Source organism: Mytilus edulis, chromosome 5, assembly GCF_963676685.1.
Source record: "Mytilus edulis chromosome 5, xbMytEdul2.2, whole genome shotgun sequence".
NCBI classification, from domain to species: Eukaryota; Metazoa; Mollusca; class Bivalvia; order Mytilida; family Mytilidae; genus Mytilus; species Mytilus edulis.
In genome coordinates this window covers 82,033,271-82,053,137 of record NC_092348.1, presented here as the reverse complement: position 1 = coordinate 82,053,137, position 19,867 = coordinate 82,033,271, and the positions used below count along the sequence as shown (strand labels likewise).

The following is a 19,867-nucleotide window of genomic DNA, read 5'->3' as shown; positions in this document are numbered from 1 at the left end:
GGCTACTCATTTCAGTTTCCTCTTAGTCCTAGTTCTTCAGGTTTCTAGTGTTATACGTCCTTGCCTTAAAAATGTTTAGCTTTGATCATTCCTGATGAAAACAAATAAATAAAAAAGACTTGGGATGCACTAAAATCATTTCGTGTCGTTTTGTTACAATTGTAAATAAAACAGGTTAAGTCTAACATTGTGATAAAATATTGATTGATTAATCAATTCAACTCGATTCTTTATTTTACGACGCATCAGCGCAAAAGACTTTATCAAATGAGAGCTATTTAGAATATTAAAACAGAATGCAGTTTCAGAAATCAGAAAAAAGGTCTTTCAATATACTACAACTTCAGTTCAATTCAGAATTACTTATTTAAAAATAAATAAACATAACGAGGACAATGTGATAAAAAATAAAATCATTTAAAACTCCTACAGCTTAAATATATTTTAGAATATTTATTACAATTTCTTTAAAAAAATAAAACAATTGCATGAACAGCATACTCATTAGAAAAAAAACCATTTATTCAATTAACATTAAAATACTTTTCCCGAATATCGGACACATTGATATTTGATAAGTCGAAACAGTTAAAACAGGATTGATTGTATACTCATGCCTACAAAAAAACAAGGTATAAATCGTGGTTGAATTTCTTAAGACAACCTCGTGCTATTCTAGTATGATCACTACAGCAACTAGTCTTTCATGCATACAGCATAGGTTAAATGTTTGCCTATATTTGGTTTTATATCATGTAACTTTGTTTCGCACTTTTGCTTAAACTCAGACTATTATACTAGTCCTAGGTAACACTATCTAATGATAAATAATCAAACGGCTTTGTGAAGAATAGATGTCGAAAGGTGTCAAAATGCAATGAAAGTAGCTAGCACGCAACTTTAGTCAACAAACATATGCACCTTTACAGTCATTAAAATTGTAGGAGCGTCCATATACTCGCCGTGACATCGTCATTTTGTTTTGATGTGGCGTAAAGCAATCACCAATCAATCAAATCAACTCTTCATGCCAAGCTCCAGATGTTGTTTTTATTTCGGACGTTGCGTTATTGCGTCATAGACATTAATACCCAAATCCCATTTAATACACTTGTGTGTAGTCTTTTTCTTAAATCATACAAGGTCAATGAATAAAGAAAAAAAATGAAACCAATCGTGGTATTTTAGCCGCATTGCATTTCATCAAACAACGAAACGGCACATCATTTAGAGCCTACCACCATCTCTTGAATATTTACCTTGTACTTTCTAAAAAAACTAAATTAATAATAAAAAATTATTTAACCATGATGAGTCGGTTGTAACGCTTGATAATGATGTTAGTGTGTACATATCATACATGTTTCTGGAATAATTTCACTCCTGCAACAACCCGTTTGTTGGTGTCAAAACAAAACATAAACCGTCAGGACATATAGAACATGTAACATGGCTACTTTCAATCAGAATAAATAAGGAATGTTTGGGCTAGGTATACACGAGTATACAAATAAAATATGGTATGATTGCAAACGAGAAAGCTTTTTACAAAAGAACAAGGGAAAATGATGGCAAATTAATACAAAATGCAAATATATCAATGACAGAATATATGCATGTTATATATGTCATGTTACTTAAAAGTTATCTAATAAAAACTCAAGATGAAGGTGAAATTTCATCATCTTATTACTCTTCAGGTGTACTTTTGTACTGTATTCTCCCTTATCCAAGCAGTTTGAGCCACTAATGTCAAAACTGATTGGAGTCTTTAGCACGTTATGCGAAAATCACTAATAATGATCTCGGTTTCTGTTGTTCTCCACTACCTTTCATCGATTCCACCTTGTCCTCCAACTCTTTTGCCTTTTCTGTGTTTCCCAACTGTCGATATAATTTCGCCACATATTCATAATGTAAACGGCTATCGATGCGACCTACAATTTCTTCATAGTCATGGATATGTTCTTGAAACAACTCTTGTTTATCCATTGATTCATAGCACTTCGATAAATGTTTGTAGAATGTCACCAGGTACCGAAGAGTGAAGTAAACTTGCTGATATCTTGACTTTGTCAGCTGTTTCTTCGTGTCGTCATCTGTGATTTCACTATAGTCTGTTCCATCATCTCGCAAGTCTTTCTGTAGGACGGATATTGAACATCTGAGGATTTCTGCACATTCCTCTAACTCATAGCTTGTAAACAAATGACCGGTTAACTCATAGATAGAGTTCCATTTGTCGTCGGAAACGTCAACATACACATGGCGCCATTCACCTTTATAATCAGGTCCTAGAATGTCGGAAATAGGTAATGTTGCTTTGTCCTTCATCATATCTTGGCAAATATTAGTTTTCTTGACGTTATCAACTAATTGTGCGAATGGTAAACTGATCTCATTGTCGCGGACTGATGTCAAGAACGAAAGTATGAAATCGTTGAAGGTCATACTGTGTTCATCTGTAACACCTACTGTCTGTTCAAATCCTACATCGAGATAACCCAAAGCTTTTCTGTAGAAAGGGAAGATTTTATACCTCATATTTTCGGTAGCTAATTTAAAGCACAAAGGAACAAAAACTGACTCTACCAATTTGTGTTTATCCTTTGAGGTTTTATACTCTTCTATAGAGGATTCTACATTATCTATAAGAGAAAGATTCAGGAATGAATGTCTTTCCAGTAAAAAGTAAACTGATGCGAATGGAAACCATCGTAAAACCTGTAAACGAACTTCGAGATCTTTAAGGTCATGATCTTCTATATGCTCTATCATATTGTTTTCAGGAATAAAGTAATTTGGGATGTTGTGTTGGGCAATACTCTGCAATAACCAGACCACTATGTACATAATACAGCCTCCAGGGTTTGTTGACCACGCTTTCTGTGGAATTATCTCACAACAATAAAGCATTACCGTCAAAAGACTGTATGTCTTCAGCCTTACTTTGAGGGTTCGTGTATGATGGTCAACCAGTGTCTTAAATACCCGAAAACAAAACATCATGGAATCATCAAATGAACGAACGAGAACCTTTTCTGCTTCTTTAAATACAAACTGCCATTCGATATCTGGATTTTCACTAAATTCATGTGCACGTTTGACGATAGTACATCCTTTTTCAGAAGCCTCTCTAAGTATGTCTTCAGACGGCCACCCAGAAATGGGATTCCGTTGTGTCCAACTTTGTGCTTTCCTCGGCCAGATATTGCAATCAAAACCATCGAGTAGCTGAACAGAAATTAGAGTGTTTTTTTGAAACAATGTTTTTGGTCTGCACTTGTTTGGCAAACCACGTAAAAATGCATCATTGCAAGATAGCCACTCCACACAGCCAGACCAATATGCAGTATTTGCTGGTATAAGATGTGTATATCCGGGATATGTATCAGTGTCGTCCACTATGAGACTGTGCTCGGATAGAGATCGCTGATCTTCGGTTCTGTCAACTATCGAGTAATCCTCTTTTGATAATTTTAAAACAAAAGTTACAGGCACTGGTTTAGTATCTCGTTGTACTTTTTTTGCAAGTATGTCTAAGTGTTGTACTGCAGCAGTAAAATCCATTAAGTTCACATTTAAATTGAGTGATCCAGTTCCAATTCTCGTAATAGTATCTTTTTTCGACTCAAACATACTTTCAAGATCTTCTAATGCATTTCTAAAGTTATTAGGTTGTATAAGAAGTTGTATCAAATATGATAAATGAATCATTGGGATTCCACTAAGTTTGTCCACTTCAAATCTTTGATGTAACAGGTCATTCATTGTATCTACAATGAGATTGGAATAAACTTTGCTTATTTTGTAAGTAGTAATCTTAGTATTTGATTGTTAGTTTTTGAAGAAAAAAAGAATTCTTAACTGTTTAGAAATATACGTCTTAATTGACATGTTCACCATAAGCCGATACCGAAACCGAAACCGATACCGAAACCAAAAATAGCAATGAGGTAAATGGTAAATGTTTATGATATTTAATTAACTCAACCCTTTTATTCCATTATGTTGCTTGAAATTTGAATACACTAGATGGAGCATTACTTCAATTCAACAATTTATATGAATCTATCTCGCATAGACAAAAGTTACCTTTAGTCCCTAATGCTTTTCCCTTCGGTGTCATTTTTAACGCTTTGCTCCCGTTATCAAATTCGTGTTAAAATATAATTTCAACATTATGAACTCCATATCTAACTATGTTGAAAAGACTGCTTGTCTGTTTGCATCCAAAGTATTTGAATCCGTAACAATGTCGGATGTATTCCAGTAAATGGAATTACAGCTATATTAAAAATATCTAAAATATGATGTTCAGTATTAACGCTTATATTTATTTTATATCATATATTAAATAATATTGAAACAAAGAATGTTTAATTGATGCTGTTTGTATCACCAACATATATAACTGATGATAATATTTTCAATAGTTTTCCAATTCATTGGACGAAGAAAAGACTTTCAAGCCCGATTACTACCTGATGAAAGTTTATACCCATATAAGAAAAAATAATATATACTAGCAATGTATAAGACATAAAATCATCTTCTTCGAAATTACCATTGAAACAGTATATAGTTTAATGAACTATATTTGATAATCATGAGAGCGCTAAACAGAATAATACAGAGTAATAAAGAAGCGGTTCTTATAAGCTGACAAAATAAACTTTTGAATGCTTTTGATTTGGTTAAGATGTTAGCCTATATTTGAAGACATGGCTTTAATGTTTGATGTTAGCATCAATAGTTCTTAAAACTATCCATGAAATTTGCTTTAGCTTTAGTTGAAGAATGGGAATTTATATAGCTATGATAGATGATTGGCCAGAATTGGAAGAAGCAGTTGGATCTATTCATAATTGATGGTACCTCTCATAGAATAAATCGCCCTACTGAAAACCAGGAATAGTTTTATACTTGATATCATCTTATGCACTCATAATAGACACAGGAAAGAAAATAAGATACATCGATCAACACTGGTTTGAATTCTTAGGTCGTAATAATGAGGCGATGATTTACAGATTGATGGATGCTATCAGTCCACCCGAGATAAAACTGTTTCCACGCGATTGTTACTTACTTGGTGATACCATATATCCATCCGAACATACTATTGCAATACCATATACTGTATGGCAGCTACGCAATAAAAATGCAACAATCCGCAATCAACGCAAAATTTGTCAATGAAAAGATTCTTGCAAGAAGAGTTTAGGTAGAACATATCATAAGACGAATGACAATTTATAGAATAATAGGTTCTCTTTATAGACGCAGTCGGGACGATATTGCACCTATTGTAGAACTATGTCCAGCTCTTTCCCTACGACAAAACCTGCTTCATAATTAATGTACATCATAGATAAATTGTATCAACGTCTAAAATTGTATATTACTTGCATCAGTGTATTTGATAATGGTTGAATTTAACTTTGGTTTTTGATAGATTCCTGTGAGTTGGTGAATTCAATACTTCATCTTGTGTATTAACATTGCTAACAATATAATGGAGTCAAGGTTTGAGTTAATTAACATTATACACATTTACTATTAACCTCACTACTATTTTTGGTTTCGGTTTTGGTTTCGGTATTGGATGATTGTGAACATGTCTTATACTAATTCTCATGTTTGGATTTGAATTGAAAAAGTAAGACATAAACCAAAGTATAAGAAAAATTGAATCACCACATTTCGTTTCGCATTTGGAAAATGATAAAATCATTTCGCATTTGGAAAATATCAACATCAAATGTTCGTGATTATATCAGTATTTTTCGTTGTTATCCTCTTACAGTTGATGTGTTTCCCTCGGTTTTAGTCTGTAACCCGGATTGTTTCTCTCTACTGTTGCCTTTATTTGTATTTAAAATTAGGGTTTTTATGCCCCACCTACGATAGCAGAGGGGCATTATGTTTTCTGGTACATGTATGTGCGTCCGTTAGTCCCGCGTCAGGTTAAAGTTTTTGGTCAAGGTAGATTTTGATGAAGTTGAAGTCCAATCTACTCTAACTTAGAAAACATGTTCCCTATGATATGATATTTCTAATTTCAATGCCAAATTATATTTTTGACCCCAATTGCACGGTCTACTGAACATAAAAAATGTTAATGCAAGTTTCAGGTTAAAGTTTTTGGTCAAGGTAGTTTTTGATGAAGTTGATATCCAATCATCTTGAAACTTATTTCACATGTTCCCTACGATATGATCTTTCTAATTTAAATGCCAAATTAGATTTTTGACCCCAATTTCACGGTCCACTGAACATAGAAAATGATAATGCAAGTTTCAGGTTAAAGTTTTTCGTCAAGGTAGTTTTTGATGAATTTGAAATCCAATTAACTTGAAACTTATTTCACATGTTCCCTATGATAAGATCTTTCTAATTTAAATGCCAAATTAGATTTTAACCCCAATTTCACGGTCCATTGAACATGGAAAATGATAGTGAGTATGCGGCATCTGTGTACTCTGGACACATTCTTGTTTCGTTTAAAATTATTAGGTTTTTTTTAAAACATCAGTATTTTGCACAACTTATCATGTATCATAACTTAAAAACTGAAATGGAAAAGTTTAGCATCCGTATGTATGCTAAATAAGTAATTTACGCGTTATTTTTAATTACATGGTTGTCAATTACTCATTTGTTTTGTGTTTTTTTTGCCATTGTTTTATCGGTTTCTCTTCGACTTGTACAATTTCGTTAAAAATTAGAATTGTTTACAGCAAATACAATTCTATTCAAATGCCATTGGTCTGACTTTAGGTAGTACAACAACTTTTTTGCTCAATATATTGTTGAAAAGTATAAATATTCGTCACCTGACCTTGGCCTTATTCATGATGTGATCACAGTTTTGAAAATCATTAAAAAATTTACTTCTATCGTTTCTTTTACCTTGTGTGTCCTCCAGCAATTCTGTTGTATGCTTGTGCATGGCTGTCCGCAACTCTCTAAAAATTTGTTCTATTTCTTGGAATTTGTCTTTGCTATCCATCTCACCCTTTGCAATGGATTCTCTCAATTCATTTATCTTTTTCAGAGCTTCCTCTTCGCAAGAATGCATTAATGTAGAGCCGAGTCGCATTTCATCCATCATTTTTCGTGCTCTATGTGACGTTGCTTCTACAAAAGAAAACAATGTCCAAATAAAGAATAAATGAAACGATGCTTTTTAAATTTCGTGATTGCTTTTTGGTGTATCTACTTATGATTCGAGTGGCACTGATGAGTCTCGAGTAGATGAAATACTCTTGTCGCGTTATAAACTATAAATATATAAATTTTTAGATGAAGTATGATGGCCAATAAGACAACTCTCCAGGAGAGACCAAATGACACAGATATTAACAGCTTCAGATCACCGTACGGCCTTTAACAATGAACAAAGCACATAACGCATAGTCAGCTATAAAAGGCCCCGAAATCACAAAATTTGATATAAAACGAAAAAACTAACAGCGTTATTATTGTACAAAAAATGAACTAAAACAAATACTTAACACAGCAACAAACGACAACCACTGAATCAGAGGCTCCTGACTTGGGACAGGCACATACATACCGAATGTGGCGGGATTAACATGTTAGCGGGACCGCAACGCTCCCCTAACCTGGGACAATGGTGTAACAGGACTATATAAGAACGAATTATAAAAATCTGTTGAAAAAAGCTTAAGTCGTCAGATTGATAAAAATAGAAATACATATAGCAATGAACAGCTGTACCATGAGCGCATGATACGTCCGTCGAATTTTTAAAGAATAAAGTTCAATCACTTCTTAATGTCACATTAGAAATTTATGAAAATTAAAACGCAAAGGGAGCATTTATCAATATATTTAGACAATTCACCATAGTTTCATGAGAACTGCTAAAAACATTTTTGGGGTATTGTCCGAGAACTGGAAAATCCCTCCTTTTTAATGAATAAACCCCCACTTGAAAACGTAGAATCTAAAATTTATGAAATTCGAAATGGAGCTTACATCAATAGATATTAACAATTAATCAAAGTTTTATGAGAACTGCTGAAAGCATTTTGGAGTTAATGTTCGAAAACTGTAAACTGCCCCTTTTTTAATGAATGAAACCCCCTAACTTAGAAACGAAAATACAAAATTTATGAAAATGGAAAGGCAGCTCATGTCAATATTTATAAACGATAAATGGCTGACCCGTGTTAAGAGAGAGAGCCATATCTCTTTGCACGTTAAAGACACTCTTGTAGATTTCGAAAAAGAGTAGGCTAATGCCGCTACAAGGCAGCACTCGCACCCGCAAAGTGGAAAGGGATTAATATAAGTTGCAAAACTTGTTTCCCAATCCACTATAAATAAATATGTTTAAACTAATATTTATAAATAAAGGCAACAGTAGTATACCGCTGTTCAAAACTCATAAATCCATGGACAAAAAACAAAATCGGGATAACAAACTAAAACCGAGGGAAACGCATTACATATAAGAGGAGAACAACGACATAACACTAAAATGTAACACACATAGACAAAATCCCACGAGAATAACAAATATAACATATATATATAACATCAAAACCAAATACATGAATTTGGGATAGACAAGTACCATGACACGTCTTATCGCAATGTGAATTTACACTCAAAAATAAGAGAAAACAAACGACACAACGTTATAATGTAATACACACAGAAACGAACTATAATATAACAATGACCATATTCCTGACTTGGTACTAAACAATTCACCACATTTTTTTGCAGAAAGGTTAAAGCGTTTTTGAGGTAATGTCCGATAAGTTGACGACGGACGGTCATACGGACAGACAATAGTATACCATAATATATCCCGTAAACCAGCGTATAAAAACACAGAGTGGACGGGACGGAGTACTTGTACATCCTAACAACAAAATGACACTGAAAAGTACAGATATGAGAGTACTTGCAGTTACTGACAGCTAGTTCAAGCCAATAACAATTAATGTTAAAAAAAAGAATCATGCATCTAACAGTCAATTTTCAATCAGTATACACCCAACTTCAAATGGATTTAGTTTAAAGACGTCATAAACAGTCAGAGAAAAACATGACCTTGTGCAATGCCAAGATATTGCATTCGACATATTGTAGATCCATGAAAATGTGTATGTATATATCAATACAATTTAGTTTTGCTTTTAATCTACTGATTACAAAATCAATATTTATACCAATAAAAACAATATGGAAAGATTTTATGACAATGTTGAATTGGTAATCTTTTAGAATAACTTTGTTTATAGGTTTGATAAATTTACCAGGATAGTTTCTGGGCATAGAACAACATCTCCGTAAAAAATGGGGATGTGTTATTCCGTTTGAAAAAAATCCTTGTTTGTTTGTTTTTATTTTTTTATTTTGAAAGAAAACACTTTCTTGTTTATGTAAGGACTAAATTTAATGATCATATCAATTTTGATATGCCGCTTGTACAAAACTATGGAAAAAAAACACATACACAAAATTATTATCTTTTAAAAGAAATCCGATATTTATTCATCTTAAAATAGTACTACTTGAAATGAAATGTTGAACGACAATCAACTTCAAAGGATCGCATATTCTTCTAAGAAAGTTTTCGGCTTTATAATTTTTACTTACTTAGAGCCCATAGGGATTCCCAATAGTATGGCCTAAGACTGACAAAATGCATAAGGGACTTTATATGCCCAATATACAACTCATCTCTCTCGTAAAGATTTGTGGGTGTTAATTCAGTCTTAGACATGAAGGAACTGTAAACAATTATCTTTCTTCCAGTTAGCTCTGAGATCCCTTTCAGGATAATGTCATCTCCCCATTGGCCATCCATCGCCATCTTAGCAAGATATTCGTCCCATGTTTCATCGGTGAGGAATGCTTCTAGATGGGTGTTTTCATCAACATGTGGACTTTTTCTCAAAAATCTAAAATGCATAAGAACGAAAAACATTTAAACAGCGAATCTATCAAACATATATTCTGATCTTTATTAAATCATGTGAAATCACGCTTTGTGATGTGAATTCTTTCCAATTGCACATTGATACATTTATGTGATATCGATTACAATTAGCCTGAGCTCTTTCTTTTTGTTATTTTCGATCTAATATATCTTTTTAATGATATATGTGATCCCTCGTTTCCTATATATGTCTCAATTTGTTTTTATTTCCAATAATATTTCAATTGCAAGCTTGGTTTGAATTTTAAGTTATCAATGACCGAATGTGCAATCGTTTCAATGTTACAAACAGAAGATGTTGGAGAAAATAATTATATTTTACAATAATTACAAAAGATTTGACAGAAAGAAAATGGACGAGGGTGGAAAATACGACGTGACATTTACTTTCAACCAAGAAGTTATTTGTTTTGATTAATATTTCTATATTATATAGATAATAGATAATAATAGGCACACAAAAATTAAAAAAAAATCGTTGGTAGATTCCATTTATGCTGTTTCAGCCACTTTTCCCTCAGTCCAGTTATTTGAAATGCTACTCTCTCTAAGGCTGTAATGCAATTAGAGTAGCACATACACGAAAGTTTGGGAACAAAAACAGACCTCCTCTGACCATTGGAATGAGTCAATGGGCAATTAAATTTGCGTAGGTATAAAACATCTAAATAGCTTACTGCACTGCCTTTTTACGGAGACTGTCAGTCGTATAAGAGAAATCTCCATTGATTCTCAGCTGATCAACAATGGCAGCAAATAAGCAGTTTCCATCACCAGAAACATTTTTTACTTCATATCCTATTTTTTCCATAAATTCAGTGAGTAGAGAAAGATGTTGTTTGACTGTACATTTACAACAGTTACATTCACCTATAAAGGACGGAAGATTTAGTAATTGTGCACCATTACTATAGTTATATCTCAACATGTTTGTCAATAAGTGAACATATAATTGGCAATTTATATATATATGTATACATATTTTCTCTGAATGAACAGTTTGAAATGATATTATTGTCTCGAACTATTGGGAAATAATTCCTTTTTTTAACAATCAGCTTCTTTTTATTTGAAAAGAAGATGTTGTTTTGCCATTGCTTCTGGGTAAACACCTTCGCAAACCCTATAATAGGGATGGCCTTCTACATTTTCATTAGATATTTCCATGAGATCTATTCAATGATAACAAACATGATACATGTTTAAAAGATACTTGAAAACTGTGTTTGGCATCAGGATAACTGGTATGAAAATTTAAAAGCTATAGAACCAGGTTTAATCCACCATTTTCTACATTTGAAAATGCCTGTACCAAGTCAGGAATATGACAGTTTTTGTCCATTCGTTTTTGATGCGTTTTGTTATTTGATTTTGCCATGTGATTATGGACTTTCCCAATTGATCTTCCTCTAAGTTCAGTATTTTTGTGATTTTACTTTTTAATATGAAACCGGTATTGTGTCTGAATTGATTTTTAATTTTACGATATTTCATTATAGATTGTTGTAAGTTTAACAGAGTTTTATATTCTACGAAATCCACGATACTCTTTTACGTAATTAATAATTAAGGCGAGACTCCATACGGAGTATGCGACGCTCATCTGGCGCATCGGTAATATTTTTTTTAATCTCTTCTGACGTATTATGTTGTTTATTAGAGACAACCGTTCAATAAACAAAATTCCTTTGAAAAAAACCAAACCAGTTAAAAAGGATAAGATGCGTTGACAAAATGAGCTTTTCATACTATGAATAAATAACCTGCCATGTCAGTTATTTATATGTGCAACTGAAGTCCTTCTCTGAGCTGAAGATTCCGTGAAGAGGTTAAACTATTCATCGAAAGAAAGCATTTGAAATTTGGCCAATTAGATCATTAGCATTGTAACCAGTTTTCACCCAATAAAATTTTGTTGTTTTAAATTTGACAATACATTTATAAAGTTAAGGCCATCATTTTCGGATGCAGTACAACCGACTACAACAGTTAGATTTTAAAATGAATGGTTTAGACGAATGGGTGAAATGTTCTCTTTTTGGATCATAATTATTAGCGGTTTATTCAATATTTCATATAGAAATGCATTATAATAAAAACTATTTACTGACAATCATTTAAGCTTTAATAAACGTTAAAATTGTTGAAAAATATTACCTTCATTTGAATGTTCAGGAGTATACCATGACCCATTCCCGCTACCTCTGTACCTTGTAACTAGTGGCATGTTAGATATGGGTTGTGTGTCTACATCCCTTTGATGTGACTTCCAGAGCTGCAAATTCCCAGATCTCATTATCTGATTATGTTTTGAACTTTGATGGTCGTCTGTTGGAGTTGTAAAGTTGCTGCTGTACGTACTGTACTGTTCATCATTGTCTGACTGATTTGCATGTTGAGGGCTATGCATTTCGTTATATTCCCGAGTTAGATAATGGTTGTCCTTTTCATTTGATTGGGGATCTCTATTTTCGCTCCAGTGAGTGTTTGTTGTCACATTATAAGGACTATATGGAAAACTAGTTGGTTCTTGATGGTAAAAGTCATTACTATCTTGATATGGCATTCGACTCTGATGGTGTGATGTTTGATTCCACTTTGGAATCCATTTGTCTTGTTCATCTTGACTCCAATTTTGATTTGATTTCATACTCCAAGGTTGATTGGCTCTCGCCTCAAATGAATTATCAACTGATATGTTCTGATGTTCAAAACGTTCCCATGCACTGAATTCCGAATGTGTTTGTTCATTTTTGGTGTGCTTGGGCAAAGATTTAATTGTGCGGGCGTCTTTCGATTCACTTCTTGATAGTTCAATCTGGTGACACCTAGTTTTATACTTGAATTCAATGTCTTTGTTACCTTTCAACGATTTTGGTTTTTTTAACTCTCCTAATTTGTCAAATGTAGTTGATTTACCTTTGTGTTGACAATTGTTCAAATCTTCTTTGTTTCCAAAATGTCTAATTATAAATGGTTGATCACGATTATTATCTCTATACTCCTCACCGTGTTCCATTTCTTTTGTATTTTCTGAAATTTCATATATACCTTTAACTGGTAAGCTATCAGTGTTCTCATGGCTGGGCAGTATTCTTAAGGAATGTGTGTCTGCTTTGTATGGTTTTATGTTTAAATCGTCATTTCTGTCACCAACTAAAATGTTTTCCGGCTCAGTCCCAGTGCCTGACAGTCTTTTTTCGATTGGTGTCAACGAATTTGACTCTAAATCTGTGGTTGTTTTGATTTTAGGACTTTCCCCGCTTCTAGACCTTTTCAAGTTGTTGGATCCAATTAGACATAAATCTTTCACGAAATTTGCAGAATTGTCGAATTCTTTTTTTACTGCTAGTACCTTTGATTTCTGCCGTCGGTTCGAGTGATCTTGCAACGATTGTGTTCCAATAACGGACGACTTAATGTTGCAATGAAACTGATTGTTTCCTTTTCTTGTTTCCTTTGTTTTAATCAGTGTTACATGTTCTATTGAACCATTTGTGAAAGCAATACTTTTTGGCTCACCAAATGACTTAGTCGAATTGGGAAAGTATTTCTGATCTGCTTTGCTTGGGACATTTATTATGTGTAAATTTCCCTTCATCGAACTTTTAATAGATAATTGGAATTGAATGTCTTGTTTTGTTAGATTTAATGGTTCTCCGTTTTCTATATCATTCCCGGTTAATGATTCCTCTATAGTTTTATTTTGTGATTTTTGTAGTTCTTGGGTAGTTTCACCTCTATCACTAGATGCTGGTAAAATCGCCTTATCTACTACATCATGTTCCACATTTATGTTTGAAATGTCAGAGAAAGTTTCCATATGTGAATGTTCAGAGTTGTCGGTAATGTTATTCATATTGTCACTGAAAGAATCTTTAATTTCACTTGTATATGATGCTTCTGAATAATCGTTATTTGATGGTGTTGAGAGCTCGTCTTTTATGATTTTGGGAGATTTTTCCTTGAAATTTTTCATAGACTGCATATCATTGCATTTCTCGTCGTAGAGTACGGTCGGCAATTCATTTAAACCTGTTTCAATACCTTCAGGTGTCTGATTGGTATGTTCAAAGTTGATTTCTGTTGTGCTTATGAGGTGATTAGTTGTCTCAGTTAACTCAACCATTGTTTCGTTCTTTTTGTCTCCAACTTCTATTTCACAAGATGATTTTGCCAAGTGATCAGAATTCTTTTCATCTGTTAAGATTTTTTCTTCGGTTTCTTCAGTTATGGGTCCCTTTTCAGTTATACTCACGATTGACACCTCTGTTATTTCTTCGTCGTTGCCATATGTTTTAGTGAAGCTATGGCCTTGTATTTGTGTTTCCTTTTCCAAGCTATCGTGGTCATTAAAAGACATTATTTGTTTAGAAGCTAATGTTTCACATTTATTTTTACTAGATTCTTCTTTCTTTTCTTGACAAGGGTTTTCTACGGTGTCTTGTGTCATGGAGTTGTACTGGTCTTGACTTAATTCGTCATTGGAAGTTATTTCAAATGTGCTATTGTCGTCTTTCGCATTTAATGTTGGATAAACGGGTTTCTTCATTTTTTTAGCACTTTTTTCATAATGATTTTCGTCAAATTCAGCAGGCCCTCCAACATAAGAAGGAATGCCTTTCAATTTTCCAAGAATTAAATTTTCCCCCACATGGCAAGGTTTTGTATCTGTTTGTATCAAAGGAATACATTCATGGACGGGTCTACATTCATTTATCTCGTCGTCGGATGTATCTAGATCTCCAAGGTGATCATACCCAAATAGGGCAAAAGTGTTTTGTGTACTTTCTGTGTCAGAATGGTAATGTGATTCATAAGAGTTTCCTCGCTCAATTGTTGTATATTGATTGTCTTGACCCTGTGAAACATAAACCACGAAAAGGTCTATTCAGTTATTTTGACATGTTTTTTTTTGTATGAACTTTTTTTTTTATCGAAAGAAAAAATATAGAAAAAAAAATAGATCAGTATCAGTACAAAGGGGAAATGCTTTATATAATAGTATAATAATATTATGGTGAAGGAGTAGACTACAAGAGGGACGAAAGATACCAAAGGGACAGTCAAACTCATAAATCTAAAACAAACTGACAACGCCATGTGAGTCAAGGCGAACTTTTAAACGTGAAATCAAAACAAAGCTTTCATAGTTAAATTGTATATTAGTTAGTCAATAATATCTGCTATATTTTTAGAGTTGCAACCCCCCCCCCCCCCACACACTATTTTCCTCATTGATTTATAGTTTCCAAGTATTCACCGAAAATTTCTGCATCTGTGACTCTTTTGGTGTTGTTATACATTGCACATTACGTTATTCATTCGATATTAACGTTTTCATGCAAATGCGTTTTTTTAATTAGATTTCAACCATGTATAGCGTCAAATTTATATACCTGTCCCTTTTTTCTCAATAAAAAACAATACAGTTAGATCTACTTACCTTGCTCTCTGTTGCAGCATTTAAATCAACTAAGTCAACAGTATCATATGGATCTGTTCCTTCGATGTCTATCATCTTATGCAGAGGAGATCCCCATATGAAGGAAATATTCGAGTTTTTAGCCTCCTGTCTATTGTACATCTTCCCAATGCCGCTTTCATCGTCGTCATCTTCGTTCATATTGTTGTAGGATTACTAGTACTCTAATTGCTAATTAAAGTATGTATACAATGATCTATATGAAAATGAAATTCTACTCTGTCTCTTGTTTTGTTATTGACGAGAATCTTAAATGTCCCTGTATGTTGTCAAAAAACAAAACTGTAAATTTAACAATACTCGCAGGGAAAACCACCGATTTTCAGAATTGTGATTATGAGAACTGGCTTTATGTTGTTTCTTATCGGTGTGCATCATAACTATTCTTCTTAAATATTTAACTGTTCAATTCGTTTCGGGTGTCTACTGGTTGATTTAATATGTTTTCTTCAGCTGATACAGAGAAAGTTTGTGAATGTGAGTACACAGCTAAAAATGAAATATCAACTAGTTTTTATATTGATTGATTTTTGGTTGCTTAAGGCAATCTCCGCCGCAGAGATCATATCCGTTCCGTTCAATACTTTGTAACACTCTCCTTGATTAGGCATCATATTAAAGAGGGGGGCAAGGGGTTTAACTGTTATGCTGTTATGGGGCAATTTAATTCTTTGTTATCTGTTATTTTGAAAATATATTTGCTGTTAGCTGTTATTGTCTTATTCTTTGTTAGCTGTTATTGGGCTATTAGTTTTTTTGTTATCTGTTATTGTGATAATGTATTTGCTGTTAACTGTTATTGAAAATTGGAATGTTAGCATTTTTATTTTTTACAGTCAATATTCGGTATAAACTGAAGATCATTGGACATTGGGGTCAACCACTACTAATATGTTTGTACCGTATTCAGAGAAGGATTCCATTAACATTTACCCATCACAGAAGTGAGGTCCAGGACAATTCAAGTATATCTTATGATTATCCTTTGTAATAAATTCCATTTTTTTATGAATGTGTATTTAGAATTATCTTATTTTTTTGTATTAGAATAATGTACCTGGTTTCCCGTACGAACATATTAAATTAAAACAATTCTTAATATGACAAAAAGGAAAACATATGGCCAGGAATATCTGACAAGAATCTCAATTAAGGACTAGGTCATAACAACCAGTTAACCTTTTATATAATATGGTACATAGACTCAGTTGTGTGATTCTTTTCAAAGCAGAACCAAATGCATTGTACAATGAAAGTTCCAACGATGTACTTGGGTCCGAAGCTGCATATAACTCATTACAAACAAAGATTTCTTTCGTTTCAAGCCATTGTTTCCCTACTAAACTATGTATTCTACTTACTAATACACTTGGAACAATCAAAAACCTCAGCTGATAAAAAAATTGTTCAAATAAGGCCTTTGAAAATAGTGGAATAAATTGCTTTTGGAGTGTCAAAATTCGTTCGAAGTACTTGATAAATTGCATGCTTATAATTGGTGCTTTTGATTTTGCTACCCTATATACCACTTTGCCTCATAGTCTTATTAAGAAAAATTCACACACCTCATTAAATGGTCATTTAGAAAAAGTCAGAATATTCAAACTCTTTTAGGTCATTTTTTTATTAGCAAAAAAAGGAGCTTCAGTCAATATATCTAAACAATACACTAACGTTTCATGAGAACTGCTGAAAGCATTTTTGAGTTATTTTTGAAAACAAGAAAATACCACCTTTATCTAATGAATAAAATCCCTTAACTCAATAACATGAAATCTAAATAAATAAAAATCGAAAGGGAGTTTACAACAATAGTTATAAACATTTCAGCAAAGTTTCGTGAGAACTGCTGAAAACATTTTTGTGTTAATGTCTGAAAACTGGAAAATCACCCCTTTTTAATAAATAAAACCCGCTAACTCGGAAACGTAAAATCTAAAATTTATAAAAATTGAAAGTGACCTCATGTTAATAGATATAAACAATTCACCAAAATTCCTTGCTTTGTAAAAGCATTTTTGAGATATTCTCAGAAAACTAAAAAAAAACCACCAATTTTATTGAATAAAAACCCATTACCCAGAAACTTTAAATCTAAAATTTATAAAAAAAACAAAAAGGGAGCTCACGTCAATAGATATAAAAAATGTCCCAAAGTTTAATGCAAATTGGTTAAAGAGTTTTTGAGTTAATGTCCGACATGTTGACAACAGACGGACAACAGTATACCATAATACGTTCCGTAAACGAGCGTGTAAAATATATTATAATATATTGAGTAGTTATTTAAACACATTCTAGATACATAAATTAATACTAAAACATAGTCATAGAAAATGGAATGCATTACAAAGGATTATATCCGTAATAAGAAATACTGATTTGTCAAAGACCGAATTATTTTAATATTTCATTTACTGTTATCTGTTTTTGTACATTTTAATTCCTTGTTATCTGTTATGAGCCAAATCAATTTGCTGTTTTGCTGTTATTGGGACCCCCTTGCCCCCCTCATATATAGTGAATGAACTGCATGTCTGTATATTTTTCATTTATAGTGTGAAGTACTTTTGCTTTGTACCGTCAATAGTAAAAACGGCTTTCAGACAGGGAATATCCTTTGTTTTGAACTTTGTTTTAACTTCTAAAAAATCAAAAGAAGTTAAAATACAAATATAATTATCATATGTTTATCTTTCATTAGCCAAAATTATCGAATAATAAATACTTACCAAAGGGACAACTTCCTTTTACTGAATCGAAAGTAGACAATTTCCAACCAGATAAAGGGGAATAATCGATCTCAAATATTACATTACTGTCCTTGAGTTATTGTCAGAAAATTAACAGGAAATGTGTATATTACCATTTAAATCGTATGATACCATATTCTTTTTAAACTAAAAATAAATGAAAATTTCCAAACCCGGAGGAAAAATTAGGATATCCACTTGTGTGTGAAATAGTAGTGATATAGAAACAGTTATTTTAAGTATTCCATAAATATGATGAAGTATTTTCTTTCGATTTCATAAATCATTTAAGATAATCAGTATTGAAAGGATTCATTTATTAAAAGTCGGTTATTCAGGGTATGTTTCCCGTATTACTCGTATATAAATGTAGTAAAAGAGACTATTTGTAAAGACAAACAACAAGTGTCCGTATCACAATTGAAAAAGTTTTCCCCCTCTGATAGCTTTAATAAATCTGTGAGAAATAAATTATAATTTTTTTTCTCATTTGACATGGTTGATAATCGTCTGTTCTTCATTAATATTTTAAATATTTCTGTGGTCAACATGCCGTGTGCGTTTGAATAAAAATGCGTGCGTGGTTGGATATATGTGAAATTGACATATTTACTTCTATATATTTGTATACATATTATCTTGTCTACAGTATCGTCCATCGACCCGTATGAGCGTTCATTTTATTTCTTGGGTTAATATGGGCGTATAATTGACGAGTTTTGTCCGGTGACGGATGAACTCGAAAGTGGTCTATTTCATGGTCCAATGAACATAGAAAATGAAAGTGCGAGTTTCAGGTTCAAGTTTTTGGTCAAGGTAGTTTTTGATGAAGTTGAAGTTTAATGCCAAATTAGTTTTTTTTACCCAATTTCACGTTCCATTGAACATGGAAAATGATAGTGCGAGTGGGGCATCCGTGTACTTTGGACACATTCTTGTTTTTTTAAGTGCTACACAGCTACTTTTGCATAGGTACTATTTCAGCACTAAAATATGTAGTACTGGAAATTTACTTTTAATATTTAGTTCATTTCAGTTTTGAGTTCAGAACTTTTCTGATTTTACTTTTTACCTGTATAGGAATGACTTTTGAGGATCGGATCAGTCAATCAAATGATTTACCCTTGTTTCATTTTAAAAATTGAAAAACTGAAAATTCAAAACGGAAAGTCCTTAATCAAAAGCTCAAACATATCAAACGAATGAATAACAATTGTCATATTCCCGACTTGGTACAGACATTTTCATATGTGAAAATGGGGGGATTAAATCTGGTTTTATAGCTAGCTAAACCTCTCACTTGTATGTCATTCGCATGAAATTCCATTATATTGACAACGATGTGTAAACAAATCACACAGACATAAAAGGTAAAAATGACAAAAAAGTGTAACAGCAGTTAACCTTGTGTTATAATCTTAATCACTATTAAAACAAACAAAGAAGCAACAAAGAAGCACAAAAAGGCATATAGACAAAGCACATTAGCATAAAACTGAAAGACAAAAAAGTTTACAATAGCACAATGACGGGATGACGGGATGATAAACATATATGTTTAACCTATAATGTGAAATTAAACAGAACTACAAGAATCTAAATGCACGAGTTCGCTTTCTATATATATATATATATCTATTTTCA

General features: G+C 32.7%; 1 protein-coding gene across 1 annotated transcript; it reads right to left on the bottom strand.

The window, feature by feature from the left end:
- Positions 1-438: 438 nt before the first annotated feature.
- On the bottom strand, positions 439-18,367 carry LOC139524609 (uncharacterized). The gene is made up of 7 exons (XM_071319544.1): positions 18,203-18,367; positions 15,432-15,641; positions 12,143-14,846; positions 10,663-10,855; positions 9,643-9,947; positions 6,916-7,143; positions 439-3,776 (listed from the first exon to the last, which is right to left on the bottom strand). Exons 2-7 carry the CDS (start codon positions 15,609-15,611, stop codon positions 1,780-1,782), a joined length of 5,607 nt encoding a protein of 1,868 aa, XP_071175645.1. The 5' UTR covers positions 15,612-15,641; positions 18,203-18,367; the 3' UTR covers positions 439-1,779.
- Between the last annotated feature and the right edge of the window lie 1,500 nt (positions 18,368-19,867).

Bases quoted from the DNA above. Each gene is read 5' to 3' on its own strand.
- LOC139524609 (XM_071319544.1), bottom strand. From the start codon at position 15,611: ATGAACGAAGATGACGACGATGAAAGCGGCATTGGGAAGATGTACAAT. The intron at 9,948-10,662 runs GTAAGCTATTTA...TATGCATTTTAG, and splicing joins CTCCGTAAAAAGGCAGTGCA to ATTTTTGAGAAAAAGTCCAC. The intron at 3,777-6,915 runs GTAAAAGAAACG...ATCTCATTGTAG, and splicing joins ATTGCTGGAGGACACACAAG to ATACAATGAATGACCTGTTA.